This window comes from Mustelus asterias, chromosome 13, assembly GCF_964213995.1.
Source record: "Mustelus asterias chromosome 13, sMusAst1.hap1.1, whole genome shotgun sequence".
Lineage (NCBI taxonomy): Eukaryota > Metazoa > Chordata > Chondrichthyes > Carcharhiniformes > Triakidae > Mustelus > Mustelus asterias.
This window is the reverse complement of record NC_135813.1, coordinates 28043388-28064019: the sequence shown is the minus strand read 5'-3', so window position 1 is coordinate 28064019 and position 20632 is coordinate 28043388. Positions and strand designations below refer to the sequence as shown.

Below are 20632 nucleotides of genomic sequence, written 5' to 3'. Positions count from 1 at the left end.
GGCGACCAGAACCGCACACAATATTCCAGATGTGGCCAAATTAATATTCCCTGTAACTCTTACAAACAATAAGGAAATTTGACTCATTCTCAGTTTGTAAAGTTTTTATTTTGTTTTCTGGCTTGCTTTTCTTTAAAATGACAATCTCTGCAAATTTCTGTTTCTTTCTCGCTTCTGGCTTCTCAAACAATCTGATCCTCCCGTGTTACTTGTTTTCATTATTCTCATGCTGAAGAAACTGAATCAGGACACACCTGATGAAGGAGCTGTGCTCCGAAAGCTCGTGCTACCAAATAAATCTGTTGGACTTTAACCTGGTGTTGTGAGACTTCTTACTGTCCAACGCCGGCATCTCCACATCATGAAGAAACTGAAGTAGAATTGTCTTTTCTATATTCCCAAGTTGAAAGCTTTGAAAGAGGGCTTCTCTGCGCCAATATCTGGACATTTTCTTGCAATCCAACTTCATCAATCTTTAGTATGCATATTGCTTTATCGGTTTCTTTAGCCCTCATTGACTGCTGCTGATCACTGACGCAATCCCCTAAAGCATCTCGAAAGCATTTGATGTCCTTATTTCATAACAGGATTTGTCATCAGTTCCTTAAAGTGAGGATGGCATTTGCCGGGTGTCCTCAGGTAACTCTGCAGGCCAATCCTGGAGCCACAGGTCTCTGGGCTGACAGGGACAAGAGTTATCCTGAGGAGACGGGCTCTCGAATGAGGGTCCTGCTCGCTCACTTTCTGCTCTTGTCACTTCTCTATGGTGGAGTTCGTGCGGTCAGTTTCCGACCATGTTGCGGCTTGTTGGATGAGGCGGTCCCATGTGGGCACGATTTATGGCAAGTGCCCACCATGCCCTGCTTTCGACTTGTCCCCTTTTCAATGAAGCCCTCAGAGAATCTTTAATGCAATTTTTCTCTCCTCTTTCAGTTTTTAATTCATTCATGCTACATGGGTGTCACTGGCTGTCCAGTATTTATTGCCCATTCCTAGTTGCCCGAGGACAGTTGAGAGTCAACCACATTGCTGTGACTCTGAAGTCACATGAGGCCAGACCAGGTAAGGATGGCAGATTTCCTTTCCGAGAGGACATTAGTGAACTAGATGGGTTTTTACGACAATCGACAATGGTTTCATGGTCATCAGTAGATTCTTAATTCCAGATTTTTAAAATTGAGCTCAAATTCCACCATCTGCCATGGCGGGATTTGAATCCGGATCCCCAGAACGTTAGCTGAGTTTCTGGATTAATAGTCTAGCGATAATACCACTAGGCCATTGCCTCCCTCTAGCCAATGCCATCCTTAAGTTGTCAAAGATGATCTGCTGTGGGAGCTGATTATTTGACATGGGGTTGCAGTGCTGAGACCATTTTATTCAGATTTCTGGGCAAAGAATTGACATGGGTTGGGGCGGGGCAGGGGGACGGTGGGGTGGGGGGCGGTGTGATGGGCCACTTGAATGCAAAATTGATGAGCAGATAAGAACAGTTGTTGCACATCTTCTGTTGCTTAATCTTCGTGCTTGAAAGCTGGCCACGTAAACATAAGGAAGGTTTTTCTTCATCGCCTCCACTCAAGGGCTCCACAAACATATTGCAGATTGCTGTCAACCTTGGCTCACACACAATTATTTCCCTAGCCGTCGTTTTCCCAGGGCCAGCCTGTGGCAATTATTTTGTTCTGGGTTCTCTTCTGAAATGTTATGAAACGCTGAATGGACATGTAATAAGACACTAAACCACAGAGTAAAGGATTAAACACCACACATCATTCCCTCTGTATCTAAACACACGTAGCATTCGAAACAAAACAGATCAACTGAAATTAATAAATACAATCTGATAACCATTACAGAGACATGCCTACAGTACGACATAGATTGTGACCTGAACATTGAAGGGTGCGTGACATTTAGGAAGGGCAGGAGGTTCAGGAAAGGTGGAGGAGTGTCTCTGTTAATTAATGATGGTATTAGCACAATAGAGAGAGATGATCTCACTGCAGGAAACCAGGGTGTAGAGGCAGTTAGGGTTGAGATGAGAAATGATAAGGGCAAAAAGTCACTTGTGGGAGTGGCCTCTTAATTATAACGACACAGTAGAACATAGTATACAAGAAGAGATAATGGGAGCTTGTCAGAAATGTATGGTGATACACATGGGAAATTTTAATCTACATATAGACTGGAAAAATCAGATAGGCAAACGTGAGGAGTTCATAGAATGTTTTTGGGATAGTTTCTTTGAACAGCATGTTCTAGAGCCAACCAAAGGGCAGGTTAGACTAGACCTGGTGTTGTGCAATGAGAGAGGATGAATTGATAACCTCAAAGTGAAGGCACCCCAAGGTAGCAGCAATCATTATAGTGAATTTTACATTCAGTTTGAGGGAGAGAAGAGTGTGTCCAAGACTAGTATTTTAAACTTAAATAAGAGCAATTATGAGGGCATGAAAGTGGAGCTAGCTAAAGTGAACTGGAAAATGTGGTTAAGGGATAGATCAATAGAGGTTCAGTGGCAGATATTTAAAGGGATATTTCATAATACACAGAATATACACATTCCAACGAGAAAGATAAACTCCAAGGGAAGGGTCCATTACCTGTGGTTATCTAAAAAAGTTAAAGATGTTATTAAACTTGATGAAAAAACATATATTGCACAAAGACAAGTGGCAGGTCAGGAGATTGTAAAGAATATAAAGAACAGCAAAGAATGATAGAAAGAATGATAAGGAGGGAAAAACTAGAATACAAGAGAAAGCTAGCTGGTAAGATAAGATGGACAGTAAGAGTTTCTATAGATGTTTAAATAAGAAAAGTGAGTGTTGGTCTTATAGAAAATGTGGCTGTGGAATTGATAATGGAAAATAGGCTATGGTGGATTAATTATTTTGCATCTGACTTCACTATAAAGGACACAAGATACAAGTAGCAAGGATGTATTTACTTTTTAATGTTTTTATTCCATCCTTAAAGTTACAAAGCCAATGCTCAGAGTGGACCGGGTAAACCCAGATCCATTCCTTACTTGCTCCAAAAACCAAATTCAAAATCCAAGTGAATCCAATTCAAGGTCCCCACAAGGGACACAAACAAGATCCAAGGTGACAAGATGAGGCATCGCACCCCATCATGGGCTTGATCTCACGCTTGCTCTTAGCCAAAAGGCTGAGAAGCAGTCAGATCAGTCATGATCTTACTGAATGGCATAGCAGGCCCGAGGGGCCGAATGGCCTACTCCTCCTAGCTCGTATGTTCGTAAGGTTATAGTATTCTCTTGGTGCATGTGAAAACTTGAGAGGTCCAATGACATAAAATTGCAGACACTCACTTGTCAGCCATGAACCTTAACGATTTATTTCCAGCTGTTTTTCATATATTTTAACCTCGAGAAATGCGAAGGATTACTGACAACCCTACTCGAGCAAAGGAAGATGGATATCTTCTTCCAGGTAATATATGCATGTTTGACTTTTAAAAGTGAATCTTCAGTCCTGATCTCAATGAAGAGCTGTCAGTGTTGAGAAATGCAACAGTTTTGCGTGCCCTGTACTCCAAAACAACGGGCCCGATTTTACCAAAACTTCGCACCCGAAAACGGGCGCGAAATCACAGTAAAGTTGGGCGTCGGGCCTATACCCCGATCTGCACCCGATTCCGAGCAGATCGCGGCTTTACCAACACCCGATTCGGGCGCGGGTCCAGCCCGCGCCCGAATCGGGCAGCCTGACGATTTAAATGCATTAGCATGTATTTAAATCGACTTAATGAACCGCGCGTCCATCTCTACCACCAAATCTCACTTTATCATCTTCTGGCCCGTTCCGGATCCGCGCTTTTAGCGACCTGCAGAATAAAAGTCCGAAGCGGATTTCTATTCTGCAGGGGAACCTCCGAAGCTCTCTCTGCCCTTGTGAAGTCACCATCCTCCTCGACCATCCTTCGCGGACCCCCCTGCTAACCACCCTGGCAGACCACCCCTCCCGGATCAGACCCCCCTGGGAGGCAGGCTCCCCCCGGCAAACTGCCCCCCCCCCCCGGGATCGGACCCCCCTGGGAGGCAGGCCCCTCTCGGCAGAGCACACCCCCAACCTACCTCGATTGCCGGTCTCCCTCCACCATCCTTCCATGAGCAAGATAAGCTGTATGTTCCTCAGCTAGATCCACTTTGGTCAACACAAAGATGGTCCTTCTGCCTTGTGGGTCCATCTGGCTCACCAAGTCAGTTATAATACTGCGTTCAGCATCTACTGAACCATCTTGGATACAAAGGATAATGAATGGTACTGGTCGATCTTCCTGGTGCTATCAGTACTGTAACATCAGGAATGGCTGCTGACACCAAGGATATAATTTTTAGCATAAGCAAGGCTTACATGCAGAACCCTAATGCCATTATCCTTTGCGCGCTGCTTCGGATTTTTTTTCGAACTGCACAGTTCAGAGCTCCGATCGGTAAGCCCCGCCCACAGCATGAATCGGACTGGAGCCGGCAAAAAGTGTATGGGCACGCTGGAAAGAGAATACCGGGCTCGGATCTATCTGACGCCCAGATTCGGTACTTAGACTCAAATTGGTAAAATCAGGCCCAACATCTTGCACTGCCGGCCAGAATTTACTGCAGTTTAAAGAGAAACTAATAAAAAAAAGTAAACACCCTCATGCATCCACTTTATATTCACTGCAGAACACCAAGCTTTTAACCTACTGTTGTAGCCACAGTTAACCGCTTGTCATTTATCAACCTAAGCTTGAACATTATCCACGTCTATCAGCATGGATGGCGATTCTAATGTGTAACAAATGTTCTTTTTCTCTTTCTTCTTTCATGGTATCACTGAAAAGACCAGCATTTATTGTCCATCCCTAATTGCCCTCACACTGAGTGACTTGCCTCACCATTTCAGAGGGCAGTTAAGAATCAACCACATTGCTGTGGGTCTGGAGTCACATGTAGGCTGGACCAAGTAAGGATGGTAGAATTTCCCTCCATAGTGATCCAGATGAGTTTTTACAACAATTAGTAATTGTATCATGGTCGCCATTACTGAGACTAGCCTCCCAATTGCAGGACTTGAATCCAAATTCCACCACCAGCTGCCATGGTGGGATTTGAACCCTTGGCTCTAGAGCATAAGCGTGGGTTTCTGGATTACTAGTCCAGTCACATTACCACTACACCATCATCCCCCACTATACCACCACCTCCCACTACAAAACCATCTCCCCTATCATCAGCGAATATCCCACTTCTGACTTTATGGTGGAGTGAAGGTAATTACCAAATTACAAAGTTGATTGGAACACTGCCTTGAGAAAATCCTGCAATGATGTCCTGGTGTTGAGATAATTGGTCTCCAACTGCCACAGCCAACTACCTCTGTGCCAGGTATGACTCCAATCAGTGGAGAGTTTTCTCCCTGATTCCCATTGACTTTAAATTTACTAGGCTTTTTGATGTCACACTTATAGAATCATACAATCCCTACAGTGCAGAAGGAGGCCATTCGGCCCATCGAGTCTGCACCAGCTCTCTGAAAGAGCAGCTTACCCAGGTCCAAACCCCACCCTAACCCTGTAACTCCACACATTTACCATGGCTAATTCAGCTCATTTACACATCTCTGGACACTAAGGGGCAATTTAGCATGGCCAACCCACCTAATCTGCAGATCTTTGTGAGGAAACTGGAGCACCCGGAGGAAAGCCACGCAGACACAGGGAGAACGTACAAACTCCACTGAGACAATCTCCCAAAGCCGGGATCGAACCTGGGTCCCTGGTGCTGTGAGGAAGCAGTGTTAACCACTGTAACCAGCCAGGACCAATACCAGCAGCGCTAATTGCATTCCCATCACGTACATATCTGTCCACAGGGCAGGGCTGAGAACCATCTGGAATGAGGCCAGACCCCAAACACAGGGTCCATAGACAGAGAATCAGATCTCTCAGCATGTCTGAGGCAGTACGTCAGCAGGCTCAGACTCTCATGGCAGGTCACTACTGACAACTGCAGCTCCTGGAACAAGACGTCCTTCCCAATGGAGCAGTTGGGTTCACACTGCTAGTGGCCAACATGGTGCCTGACACTAGAGGGCAAACTCCCATGCTAACCCCCTCCTTCATCTGGGTTTGACAAGCTGTGTTCGCTATTCCTGTAAAGAGAGGAAGTGGAGACATGTAAGTTGCTGTGATGTCTTGCGTGATGAGGAGGGAATGGGTGCTATTTGTTCATGGAATCATAGAACCCTACAGTGCAGAAAGAGACCATTCGGCCCATCAAGTCTGCACCGACCATAATCCCACCCAGGCCCTACCCCCATATCCCTACACATTTTATCCACTAATCTCTCTAACCTACGCATCTTAGGATACCAAGGGGCAATTTTTACCATGGCCAATCAACCTAACCCGCACATCTTTGGGGGTGACTGTGACATAGGTGAGAGAGAGCAATAGGCTAAGGGTGAATATGAGAGTTGACTCTTCAGATAGGGACATAAGTAGGTTCTTGGTGAAAGATGAATGTGTGGAGCTGCAAGCTGTGTTGTCCTGAGAAGGTCGTGCAGGAGAATGCAGGGAAAGATAGAATGTGGAGCTTGACACCTGAGAGTGTTGTCCCAGTCACTTACCGTACCCTCCTGAGGTCACTGGGGGCATTGTTTCTAGGTTTGAGGGGCCACAATCCTTTCAGCCACTTCTATCCATGCCTGCTTGGTTGGAAATGTTGTCCTCTTCCTCCCATCTTTGGGAGGGCTCACCTCACTGCAGGGCCTCGGACCACACAGCAGGACTCCAGGTAAGAGTGGGAGACCCAGGGGCCGCCAGCCCAGGTCTCTTGTCCATTCCTGTGGTCCTCTGCAGGCTTAAAAGTCCAAGTGCTGCTGAGTCCTTGTAACCCCTGTTTGAGGTCCCCTTAATCAGAAATCCCCACATCCATTGACAGAATCCTGCCCACTCTCCCTGATTGGTCGGACAACTTGGAGGCGGGAGGATAATGCCCTGGCTGAGTTATTGGTATGGAGTTATTGGGCCATGGGTAAACTCATGCTTCAGTGAAATGTATCCCTGACCTGTAAATAGTCCCAGCAATCTCTAAGTATGAAAGATTCCCATCCAGTGTTAGCAGTTCTTCAGGCAGGGGCTCTCCTTCAATGTCTGGATGTGCATCCTTTCCTTTGGAGGTTAATCACAGTTATGAGCATGAACTCTGGCTGAGCTTCACCCACCGAACGCTGGAGTGCTGAATCCATTTGCAACAATCCAAACTTGGCCTGACCAAGGTCAACTGACTCAGCACAAGACAGAGATGAAACCTGTGCCCTTTTGGCCTGTACAGCTCAGTTACATTACACAGCTCCTTACACTCACCAACTCTTTTTACTTTCCATTGCATTTGTTCCCCTCCCCGGGAAGTATCAGAAACTGAACCAGATCATTTGTAACCTTGATGACATATTTGATCTGGAGATGAGCTTTCTGCCACATATCAATTGCATTACCAAGACTCTTACCCCTGAATATAACCCAACTCTCCTTCTTCCTCAGCTCATCTGTGCCTGATACCCTCATTGGCTAGGATCATACTGAAAGGTGGAGCAGGTTTGAGGGGCTGAATGGCCTACTCCTGCTCTGAATTTGTATGTCTGCATACCTTTATTAACTCTAGACTTGAATATTTCAATAGTCTTTTGCCTGGTCTCCCATCTTCCCCCCAACATAAACTTCAGCCCATCCAAATATCTACTGTGTGTATCCGAATTCGCATCAACTTTTATTCAGCCATCACTCCTGTGCTTGCTGATCTACACTGGCTCCTGGTCCAACAATACCTCCGTTCTAAAATGTTCATCCTTGATTTCAAGCCCCTCGAAGCCTTCCCAATCTCTGCATTCTCCTCCAGCCAACCATACCAGATCTCCGCTCTCCTCTAATCCTGGACTCTTGCTCATTCCCGATTCTAATCACTCCATTATTGGTAGCTACGCCTTCGACCTTTTGGCCCTCAGCTCTGGAATTCCCTCAAATCTTTCCACTTCTCTCCGTTCCCTTAGACAGTCTTTAAAACCTCCCTCTCTGACCAACATTTTGGTCATCTGTCCTAATATCTCTTCACGTGGCTTGGTATCAAATTTTGTTTAAAATATTTTAGTGAAATACCTTGGCACATTTTACTGCATTAAAGGTGACATACAAATGCAAGGTGGCATTGTTAAGAATCCTTTGATTGTAATATGCGATGCTGTCTGAAATAGCCTAGTAAGCCACTCAGTTCAAAGGCAAACCACGGATGGACAATAAATGCTGGCCTTGCTGGCGATACCCACATCCCACAAAACAATTAAAAAACCTCAAATTAATGAATCTTACATGGGATAACAGACCTGAACAGTTATTTCAGAGGCATAGATGTTCCTTACCTCAGCGCCAGGGAGTTGTGTTTGATTCCCGGCTTGGGTCACTGTCTGTGCAGAGTCTGCGTGTTTTCCCCATGTCTTTGTGGGTTTCCTCCAGATGCTCTGGCTTCCTCCCACAGTCTAAAAGACGTGCTGGTTAGGGGCATTGGCCGTGCTAAATTCTCCCTCAGTGTACCCGAACAGGCGCCAGAGTGTGGCGGCTAGGGGATTTTCACAGTAACTTCATTGCAGTATTAATGTAAGCTACTTGTGACACGAATAAATACAATTTAAATTTAAACTTTTAGTTTGTCAGCACCATTCTTTGTTTAAATTGTGATCTGGTAACAATGTCAGGTCTCAGTGTTTGTTAACAATGACAGATAATTAAACAACATTAGTCTCAGAAATTAGTAAAATAATAACAATTAATATTTTCACAGTAACTTCATTGCAGTGTTAATGTAAGCCTACTTGTGATGCTAATAAATAAACTTTTGAACTTTTATTCAAAAAGGCCCTCTTGTCAGATCACCTGATTTAAGTTGGTTGTACATTGCTGATTTTTCCAGTGCTATTTTCTTGGCAGGCAAATAACGTTTAGTTGTGGCAAAACACGCTCTGTGTGATTATGCTGCACAAGTTGTCGAATACCTAAATTTATGTCTGATTTACAGTCAGAGTTACAAAAACAGCTGAACCATCCGTACATGAAACTGGGACACAGTGCGACTCTGAATGAGGGCATTGAGAGTCAGGTAGCTGTCACCTCTGAGGAACTGCCATTGTTATCCAACAAGAGCCAGATTCACAAGTGTAAGATTACCTTCAGTGAAGTGACCCATTCCGTCCCTCAAGGTACCTCTGAGGTAATTTTATGGTTTGTTACCTTCAATTGCAAGTGAAACAGAAATGCTGGATCTTTTAATTTAGTTTTGTTTGCATTTTACATTCTCTTTGTGCCGAGTAATTTTCACACAGCAGGTTATTCTGATCTGAAATTTGATTTGATTTATTGTTGTCACATGTATTGGGGTGCGGCGAAAAGTATTGTTTCTTGCGCACTGTAGAGCCAGAGCATACCATTCATAGAGTACGTAGAGGAGAAGGAAAGGGAAGGGTACATAATATAGTGTCACAGTCATAGCTACGGTGTAGAGAAAGATCAACTGAATGCGAGGTAGGTCCATTCAAAAGTCTGATGGCAGCAGGGAAGAAACTGTTCTTGAACTGGTTGGTACGTGATCTCAGACTTTTGAAATGAATTTCCTGAAAGGGTGGAGGATTTGTGATGACTTTCAAAAAACAATTGGATAAATAATTCAAAGGAAAACATTGCGGGGGCAGTGGGGAGAGAGGAGAGAGGAGGGGAGAGGAATTAATTCAATAGTTCTTTCTAAGATCTGATTTTATTTGATTTATTATTGTCACATGTATTAGCATACAGTGAAAAATATTGTTTCTTGCACGCTGTACAGACAAAACATACCATTCATAGAGAAGGAAAGGAGAGAGTGCAGGATGTAGTATTACAGTCATAGCTAAGGTGTAGAGAAAGAACAACTTAATGCGAGGTAAGCCCATACAAAGGTCTGATGGCAGCAGGGAAGAAACTGTTCTTGAGTTGGTTGGTACGTGTTCTCAGACCTTTGCATATTTTTAGGGTTCATGGTGGGAGATATAGGAAGGATATCAGAGGTAGGTTCTTCACGCAGAGAGTGGTTGGGGTGTGGAATGGACTGCCTGCAGTGATAGTGGAGTCAGACACTTTAGGAACATTTAAGCGGTTATTGGATAGGCACATGGAGCACACCAGGATGGTAGGGAGTGGGATAGCTTGATCTTGGTTTCAGATGAAGGTCGGCACAACATCGTGGGCCGAAGGGCCTGTTCTGTGCTGTAATGTTCTATGTTCTATGTTCTATGTTTTCCTGACGGAAGAAGATGGAAGACAGTATGTCCGGGGTGCGTGGGGTCCTTGATTATGCTGGCTGCTTTCCCAAGGCAGCAGGATGTGTAGTGCCAATGGGTGGGAGGCTGGTTTGAGTGGTGGACTGGGCTTTGTTCACGACCCTTTGTCATTTCTTGTGGTCTTCGATAGAGCAGGAGCCATACCAAACTGTGATACAACCAGAAAGAATGCTTTCTATGGCGCATCTGTAAAGGTTGGTGAGAGTCGTAGCTGACATGTCAAATTTCCTTAGTCTGCTGAGAAAGTAGAGGCGGTGGTGGGCTGGTCTGGCAGATGCACAATAGGATATATGCCCCCTTCCGTGCTGGATGCTTATTTTTTGGGATGATTTCCTTCCTATATAAATGTGAGCTCTTGTTATTCCAGACTCTGATCCTGACCCATTTGGAGTTTACAGACCCACAAAGGCTCAGGCTTTCTACTGCTTTTCAATTTTGCTCATTTCTTCCCAGTTGAACTTCATCTATCTGGTGGTTTGAAAAGGTTTTGTTCTCAGCCCCTTCATAGAATCCCTAAGTACAGAATTAGGCCATTCGGCCCATCGAGACTGCACTGACAACAATCCCACCCAGACTCTATCCCCATAACCCCAAGCATTTACCCCACCAGTTCCCCTGACACGAAGGGGCAATTTAGCATGGCCGATCCACCTAACCTGCACACCTTTGGACTGTGGGAGGAAACCGGAGCACCCGGAGGAAACCCCTGCAGACACGGGGAGAATGTGCAAACTCCACACGGGGAGTGGGGAATTTTCCCGTCCTGCCAGCCGTGGGAAATCATAGCAAACGGTGGGGAGGGGTGGGGATGGTTGAGGGGGGGGGGTGGGGGGAGGGCGGTGGGCGAACCATACAAAGGTCTGTTGATCTAGGGCGGGATTTTCCGGTTTAGAGGCGAGCGCTGCCAGAAAATCCCGCTCAGGCAGTCACGCAAGGCCGGAATTCAACTCGGGTCCCTGGCATTGTGAGGGAGCAGTGCTAACCACTGTGCCACCGTGTTGCCCCGTACCTTCATTGGAAGGTAATCTGAGCATTTGATGTCTGTTGGTGTTAATTTGTGATATTTGAAACTCCAGCTTGCTCTGGAATTTAGCAAGGTTCCAGATGTAATGCATAACAATTGCCTTCGAACCACTGCTCATAGATTGAGTGCCAGCAGAGATGAGCATGTTCTCCAGACTCTTATTACTGAAGTGTCAATGAATGCAAGACTCTTTCATGTGGAATACCTCAAGGCAATGGGATGGCTACTTCTAATTAGCAAGGAACCTGCTGTCTTCTGCTATGTGGATGCCAATGTTCCACACTAATCTGAATTCCTTTGTAGCTTACCAGGCTAGAAAGATTGAATGTATTTGCATGAAATTATTTTGAATTTGTACAAGACATTGCTAAGTTCGCTCACAGTTGGACTTTTCCATCTATTTCTGGACACCTCATTATAGGGAGGTTGTTAAAACCATGGAAACAGTGAAGTAACACTCGAACAGCATCAAAAATGTGAACTGATATTTACAAACTCTTGAAAAGTTGGTACTTTATGGCTGGAATAAAGATGGCGGGGGGAGAGGTTTTTAGAAGTCTGAAGGTTTTACCAGGGTAAATAATGAGAGATTGGTTTGGCTATTTGGCAAATTGGCATTAAGTGCGTATTGAGTCATGCTTATCTTGAAAGGTTGAAGGGGGAAGAAGGTCTTCAGGCCCAGACAACAACACTGTTGCAAATACAACTTCATCAACATCTTGGAGAGGTGAAATATAAAAGATTACAGGAAAATGGAATTGCAACACTAAGAGGATCCCTGATCCTCATGTTAATTGTAGCAGCATAGGGACATGTTGACATCCACATCGCAGGATCATAGAATCATAGAATCCCTACAGTACAGAAGGAGGCCTTTTGGCCCATCGAGCCTATACCGACTCCCTGACAGAGAATCTTCCAAAGCTCTATCCCCGTAACCCCACATGTTTACCCCACTAATCCCCCTAACCTACACTAAGATGTGTAGGTTAGGTGGTTTGACCATGCATGGTCAAACCACCTAACCTACACATCTTTGGAGTATGGGAGGAGATCGGAGCACCCAGAGGAAACCCACACAGGCATGGGGAGAACGTGGAAACTCCATACGGACAGTGACCCAAGGCTGGAATTCAACCCAGGCCCCTGGTGCCATGAGACAGCAGTGCTGACCATTATGCCACCGTGCCATCTATAGAAGAAGGCCATTCGAATCTGCACCAACTCTCCGACAGAGCATATTACCCAGAGTTATTACTAAGAGTTATAGCTGGGGGAAAGGAAATTATGATGAGATTAGGCGTGATTTAGGATGCATAGGATGTGGAAGGAAACTGCAGGGGATGGGCACAATTGAAATGTGGAGCTTTTTCAAGGAACAGCTACTGCGTGTCCTTGATAAGTATGTACCTGTCAGGCAGGGAGGAAGTGGTTGAGCGAGGGAACCATGGTTTACTAAAGAAGTTGAATCTCTTGTGAAGAGGAAGAAGGAGACTTATGTAAAGATAGAACATAGAACATAGAACAGTACAGCACAGAACAGGCCCTTCGGCCCACGATGTTGTGCCGAGCTTTATCTGAAACCAAGATCAAGCTATCCCACTCCCTATCATCCTGGTGTGCTCCATGTGCCTATCCAATAACCGCTTAAATGTTCCTAAAGTGTCTGACTCCACTATCACTGCAGGCAGTCCATTCCACACCCCAACCACTCTCTGCGTAAAGAACCTACCTCTGATATCCTTTATATATCTCCCACCACGAACCCTATAGTTATGCCCCCTTGTAATAGCTCCATCCACCCGAGTAAAGATGAGACGTGAAGGCTCAGTTAGGGCGCTTGAGAGTTACAAATTAGCCAGGAAGGGCCTAAAGAGAGAGCTAAGAAGAGCCAGGAGGGGACATGAGAAGTCTTTGGCAGGTAGGATCAAGGAAAACCCTAAAGCTTTCTATAGGTATGTCAGGAATAAAAGAATGACTCGGGTAAGATTAGAGCCAGTCAAGGACAGTAGTGGGAAGTTGTGCGTGGAGTCCGAAGAGATAGGAGAGGCGCTAAATGAATATTTTTCGTCAGTATTCACTCAGGAAAAAGACAATGTTGTCAAGGAGAATACTGAGATACAGGCTATTAGACTAGACGGGATTGAGGTTCATAAGGAGGAGGTGTTAGCAATTCTGAAAACTGTGAAAATAGATAAGTCCCCTGGGCCGGATGGGATTTATCCTAGGATTCTCTGGGAGGCTAGGGAGGAGATTGCAGAGCCTTTGGCTATGATCTTTATGTCATCATTGTCTACAGGAATAATGCCAGAAGACTGGAGGATAGCAAATGTTGTCCCCTTGTTCAAGAAGGGGAGTAGAGACAACCCTGGTAATTATAGACCAGTGAGCCTTACTTCTGATGTGGGCAAAGGTTTTGGAAAGGATTATAAGAGATAGGATTTATAATCATCTAGAAAGGAATAATTTGGTTAGGGATAGTCAACACGGTTTTGTGAAGGGTAGGTCGTGCCTCACAAACCTTATTGAGCTCTTTGAGAAGGTGACCAAAGAGGTGGATAAGGGTAAAGCAGTTGATGTGGTGTATATGGATTTCAGTAAAGCGTTTGATAAGGTTCCCCACAGTAAGCTATTGCAGAAGATACGGAGGCTTGGGATTGAGGGTGATTTAGCGGTTTGGATCAGAAATTGGCTAGCTGTAAGAAGACAGAGGGTGGTGGTTGATGGGAAATGTTCATCCTGGAGTTCAGTTACTAGTGGTGTACCGCAAGGATCTGTTCTGGGGCCACTGCTGTTTGTCATTTTTATAAATGACCTGGATGAGGGCGTAGAAGAATGGGTTAATAAATTTGCGGATGACACTAAAGTCGGTGGAGTTGTGGACAGTGTGGAAGGATGTTGCAGGTTACAGAGGGACATAGATAAGCTGCAGAGCTGGGCTGTGAGGTGGAAAATGGAGTTTAGTGCGGAAAAGTGTGAGATGATTCACTTTGGAAGGAGTAACAGGAATACAGAGTACTGGGCTAATGGTAAGATACTTGGTAGTGTGGGTGAGCAGAGAGATCTCGGTGTCCATGTGCGTAGATCCCTGAAAGTTGGCACCCAGGTTGATAGGGTTGTTAAGAAGACATATGGTGTGTTAGCTTTTATTGGTAGAGGGATTGAGTTTCGGAGCCATGAGGTCATATTGCAGCTGTACAAAACTCAGGTGCGGCTGCACTTGGAGTATTGCGTACAGTTCTGGTCGCCGCATTATAGGAAAGATGTGGAAGCATTGGAAAGGGTGCAGAAGAGATTTACCAGGATGTTGCCTTGTATGGTGGGAAGGTCTTATGAGGAAAGGCTGAGGGACTTGAGGCTGTTTTCATTAGAGAGAAGTAGGTTAAAGAGGTGACTTAATAGAGGCATATAAGATGATCAGAGGATTAGATAGGGTGGACAGTGAGAGCCTTTTTCCTCAGATGGTGATGGCTAGCATGAGGGGACATAGCTTTAAGTTGAGGGGTGATAGATATAGGACAGATGTCAGAGGTAGGTTCTTTACTCAGAGAGTAGTAAGGACGTGGAATGCCCTGCCTGCAACAGTAGTGGACCCGCCAACATTAAGGGCATTTAAATGGCCATTGGATAAACATATGGATGATATTGGAATAGTGTAGGTTAGATGGGCTTTAGATTGGTTTCACAGGTCGGCGCAACATCGAGGGCCGAAGGGCCTGTACTGCGCTGTAATGTTCTATGTCCTATGTTCTACCCAGGCCCATATCCATAGCCCCATGGCTTATCCCCTTAACCTACACAACTGGCACACTGGCAGTACTCAACTGACATTGCCGGTCTGTCTGTTGGCCCCTACTGAGCACCACCAGTGTGCCTGCTGGGCACTGTCTGATGGGCACCGCGTAGCCATAGTCCCAACCCAAGGACTTGAGTGGCCTCTGAGTCCTTTGCATGACCATTGTGCCAGGTCTCCACAAATGGAGACCATTAGTGATTCTCACCATTATCATGCTGAGCCTGGCACTGTCCTTTGTCCCGAAAGCTAGTGGCTTTTGCTACCAAATAAACCTGTTGGACTTAAACCTGGTGTTGTTAGACTTCTTACTGTGTTTACCCCAGTCCAACGCCGGCATCTCCACATCATGACTGTCCTTTGGCACAGGTTGGCACAGTGTCAGCCTGGCAGTGCCAGCCTATGCCAAGGGGCAGTGCCAGGGCAGTGCTGGAGCGGGCTGCCACATGAGGAGATCCCATTATTTGTGGTGGTGGGGAAAGTGCCAAGGCCATTGAGGGCGGATATTGCTGCCACGAGGTGGGGGGTGGTGCAGGCAGTGGGGGGAGGGGGGTTGCCAGGGGGTTACTCTGTCGGGCAAGAGAGAGCTGCCGATGAATGTGTGGGAGGTGGGGGTAGAATGCCCGTTGCCTCCGAGTTGGGATGGTGCAGGAAAAGATGAACTTCAGTGCTGATTGGGGTGCCCTTTAAAGATGGCGCTCGGATTTTCCTGAGGCCAGCCTTGATCAGGCCCTGCTCCGCCAGGCTGATGGTGAAAACCCTGCCTGCTTTTTTTCAGAGGCTCAAGATCGAGACAGCTGCAGAACTACACACCAGATTTCAGTCAGAGCCTAATACTTTGGAAAAAAATACAGCAAAATTCCATCCGTGGTTTCAGAGTGTGAAGTGTCTGACCAGATTTCACCTATTGGTTTACATGGACTGTGTATTTACTGAGAACATTAGAGTATAAGATAAAGTTTGTAACTCGTGTTATCGTTACAACCCTGTAAAGGTGTATCTGGGGTGAGGGAATAGTGTATTATCATTGATCTTTTCTTGTTTAACAAATGGTTTATATTTGTCAAAAGTTAATTGGCAGTCCTGGAACCCTGTTTATCCACGTTTCAAAACAAAACAATAAATTTGTAAGATATTTATCAATTACTCTTTATACGTAAGTAGGCGACATGGTGGCATTTTGGGCGACATGGTGGCACAGTGGTTAGCACAGCTGCCTCACAGCACCAAGGACCCGGGTTCAATTCCAGCCTCGGGTCACTGTCTGTGTGGAGTCTGCACGTTCTCCCCAAGTCTGCGTGGGTTTCCTTCGGGTGCTCCGGTTTTCTCCCACAGTCCAAAAATGTGCAGGTTAGGTTAATTGGCCATGCTAAACTGGCCCTTAGTTTCAGGGGGATTAGCAGGGTAAATATGTAGGGATACAGGATAGGGCCTGGGCGGGAATGTGATCGGTGCAGACTCAATGGGTTGAATGGCCTCCTCCTGCCCTGTAGGGATTCTATGGAGTCCATGATCAAGCCGTGTTCCATCCTGGGATCTGACTTGTCCGGTAGTAACATCAGCTGGGATCGTAACAGATGAGATTGCCAAGGCACAGGAGGATATGTGGCCTCACTGTTGATTCTGTTTATTTTCACCTTGCCTTTCAGGAAATGGCACGTCAGCTGCTGATCACCTACAGTGGAGTTTATGTCAGGCTTTTAGTAACTGGCCAACTCCCTTCATCACCTACAGTTCACCATGCTGCTCAGATCTCTGCTCCGTGCCTCTGTCAATTTATACAGAACAGTATACTGAACCTCGGGAACACGTAAGAATATAATCACTGTGCGTTAAAATGAACATTTTAAGAATTTAAGTTATTGCATGAAATTGTCAGTCTGATTAGCTCTTGTATCATTTACACTGAATGGACAGATTGGTGTCAATAAAGATCTAGGTTTCTGCAAAGTGTGGCCATTAAAAATTATTCAAGCTTTGCTTTGTACTTTATTTCATTTTAAGCTAATTATAGAATCAATACAGTGCAGAAGAGGCCATTTGGCCCATCGAATCTGCACATTTCCAATGGCTAATCCATCTAACCTACACATCTTGGGACACTAAGGGGCAATTTAGCATTGCCAATCCACCTAACCCGCACATCTTTGGATTGTTGAAGGAAACGGGAGCACCCGAAGGAAACCCACGCAGACACAGGAAGAATGTGCAAGCTCCACACTGACAGTGACCCAAGCCGGGAATCGAACCCCACCAATCCCTGATCCAGAGTGGCAGCGGGCCCCCCTCCTTGCCCCACTGATCCCTAATGCAGAGTGTGCAGCGGTACCCCACCACCACCGACCAGCCACCCCAATGTGGCTCTGCTCCCTCTGGCCCCGCCCCCTTGACACTGCCCATGCCCAGTGGGCAGTGCCATGGTGCCAGGCTGGCACTGCCCAAGGGGCAATCCTCCGTGCCTCCGAATTCCCCAGGGGGCCTCAGTGGCCTCTGGTTCTACCGGCGAGGCCATCACGTCCGGTCCCCGTTGCTGGGGATAATATGTGACTCTTGCTGTCGAGAACCTCACCCAGTGAGGCCACAGAGGCAAGTGAGCCTGGAGAATGGTGCCCTGGGCTCATTAAATTTAAATTTTTAAATTTAATTTGAATAAATTATTCAGCCTCAAGCTGACGAGATGCCTCTCTTCCATATTATTGCTTTAGAAGTAAAAAAAATTAAATAAATTTTACAAAAAGCTGCATGAAATCAATCCCATACCATGTAAATAAGCTCATTTAAGTTTGCAACCTATATTTGTGTGGTTTTGTTTGAATTTCATTAGGAAGAAAACAAGACCACAAGCCTTTAGGTCGTACAGAACTTGAGTATTGTTGGAAAAAATACATGCTGTCAAAACTTTTCATCTTGCACTCATCAGGACAGCTCACAAGAAATTTCCAACTGCAAAAGGGAAACAACAATTTATCCTGCATGCGAAGAGAGTGCTGATTAGTTGGCAAGTAGACTCTGAGCAGTGGAGGTGTTGCCATGGAGAATGCAGGATGGAACAGTTAACTGCCCAGCTTTGTTCAAATTTGAACTGGGCAGATTGATTCTGATTGGTCAAGGGACTGCTGTGGGGAATGAACCAGGGAATGGCTGATCCCTAAGCTTTTGTTCAGTTGAAAAAGATGCAAAGTGTGCACATGTTCCTCCTTCAGTGCGATTTGGACAAGTTGAATGAGTGGAGAAATGAATGGCAGATACAGCATAATTTGGATAAGTGTGAGTTTATCCACTTTGGTAGCAAAAACAGGAAGGCAGATTACCATCTGAACGGCTATAAATTAGGAGAGGGGAATGTGCAACGAGACCTGGGTGCCTTCATACATCAGTTACTGAAGGTAAGCATGCAGGTACAGCAGACAGTAAAAAAGGCAAATGGTAAATTAGCCTTTGTGTTGAGAGGATTCGCGTACAGGCGAGGGATGTCTTGATGCAATTACACAGGGCCTTGGTGAGACCACACCTGGAATATTGTGGTCTGCTTATCTGAGGAAGGATGTTCCTGCTCTAGAGAGAGTGCAGCAAAGGTGCTCCTTCCCCCCAAGGAGAGGGCGGCACGGTAGCACAGTGGTTAGCACTGCTGCTTCACAGCTCCAGGGACCTGGGTTCGAATCCCGGCTCGGGTCACTGTCTGTGTGGAGTTTGCACATTCTCCCTGTGCCTGCGTGGGTTTCCTCCGGGTGCTCCGGTTTCCTCCCACAGTCCAAAGATGTGCGGGCTAGCTTGATTGGCCATTCTAAATTGCCCCTTAGTGTCCCGGGATGCATAGGTTAGAGGGGTTAGTGGGTAAATATGTAGGGATATGTGGATAGGGCCTGGGTGGGACTGTGGTTGGTGCAGACTCGATGAGCCGAATGGCCTCTTTCTGCACTGTAGGATTCTATGAGTCAGACAGAGGCCCTCAGGCACCCAAAGGGTGGAATAGCAGCTGGCGGACACGCCTGGATCCTCCTCCACCCAGAACTCTGAAGGTTTCCAGCCCTTCCTAATCCTCTTTGCCTGTGAGCCCTTCAGCCTTGTCCTCTATAACCTCAGAGGCTACCCCACAGCCAAAGTAAATTGGCATCCTCCAGCCTGCGGTCTCTGTCTGGACAACAAGGTTATCCAAGGCAACAGGGGCAACTGCTCAGCGGCTGCCTCCAGCCCAGCTGCGGAGAAGTGTTAAGAAAAGGAAAATTAAGACGTTCTGAATTCACAGGGAGCTGCACAATGGTTGCTACGCATGTCACACTTCTGCAAATACAGTTCACTTGCACCTTAAATATGTCTGATGTGGTTTATTTGCCACAGTCCGTGAGCCTGTGCGCACCCACTCCCAACCCCCCACCGTCTTCCAAGGACATCCCATGTCCACAGGAATTGTGCAGGGAGGCTAAGGTGTTTGCCAGGGTGCAGATCCCTGCCCTATTCCAGTACCTCCCGCAACCATCCAACTGCAACTTGAGAACTCAAACCTTGGAAGAGGTTGCTGCTTGCTGATCCAACCCTGGGAGATGATGGTTGTTAAAGATCCAACCCTGGGAGTACTTGCTGTGTTGAGTGCCTCCTGGATGCAGAGGTGATCCACATAGTTGATACTCCACCCACCCACTGCTGCAGAGGGGCCACCCTCTGGAGGCCCCCATCTTCTCCTCATCTCTGAAAGCTTCCCAGGCCTTCTTCAGCTAAGTGCCAACACGTACATGCCACATTGGTCCATATGTATCCTGGGCTGGCGTGATTTCCCGCTGGCGCTGGTGGGGGTGGGAGGGGTGAGAGTGATGATTCCAGTCAGGAATTGATGTGCATTTAATTAGCTGGATGCAAATCAGTTTCACACTGGCTTCTGGCGGGAATTGTGACCTACCGTGGCGGGAGAGAGTGGAAGGTCCTGCCAGCATAAAACCGATTTTTGAGTTCCTGCTGCATTGTAACTCCCTCCCCCCCTGCCTCACCTCCCACCTGTATTAAAGCCGCCACAGTGAGGGTGGAATTTTCCAGTTCCATGTTTTGAGTTTTGAGCGCGGATTAGTTTGGTACGGTCTGTACTTTGCCTGTTTTGAATGCATGTAAGAGCTAGTTTCAGGGGTTGCTCAGATTTGTGAGGCTCCTAACCCTTCCAGGGTAATCTGAGGTAGACTAAGCATTTTTTCAGACTGTAAGTGGTCGCCTTAGATCCATTCATGAGTTTGCATGATATACAGTGAGTGATGATGAGCAGTAGATAGCAAGTCTCCATACACTGGTCAATATAAGTTTTGGGATTCCAACAGTTCCATGTGTCATAAGATTGACCTTATTGGCAATCTTGTAAATAGGGTCCCAGCCATTTGCTCACCATGCAAACTTGATGCTGAAATAGGGCACATCAAAGGCATCCTGTGGGATAATGGTTACCCTGATCAGATCATGTTG

At 46.2% G+C, this 20632-nt stretch overlaps 1 protein-coding gene across 1 annotated transcript in view; it reads left to right on the top strand.

Moving 5' to 3' along the window:
* The window catches only part of LOC144503093 (transmembrane protein 268-like), a 29927-nt gene extending 12759 nt beyond the window's left edge, over positions 1-17168 (top strand). The window contains exons 6-8 of the mRNA XM_078227594.1: positions 3372-3458; positions 9080-9271; positions 16840-17168. Of these exons, the coding sequence (XP_078083720.1) occupies positions 3372-3458; positions 9080-9271; positions 16840-17004 (444 nt within the window). The 3' untranslated portion in view covers positions 17005-17168. The remainder of the gene's footprint in view (positions 1-3371; positions 3459-9079; positions 9272-16839) is intronic.
* Positions 17169-20632: the final 3464 nt, after the last annotated feature.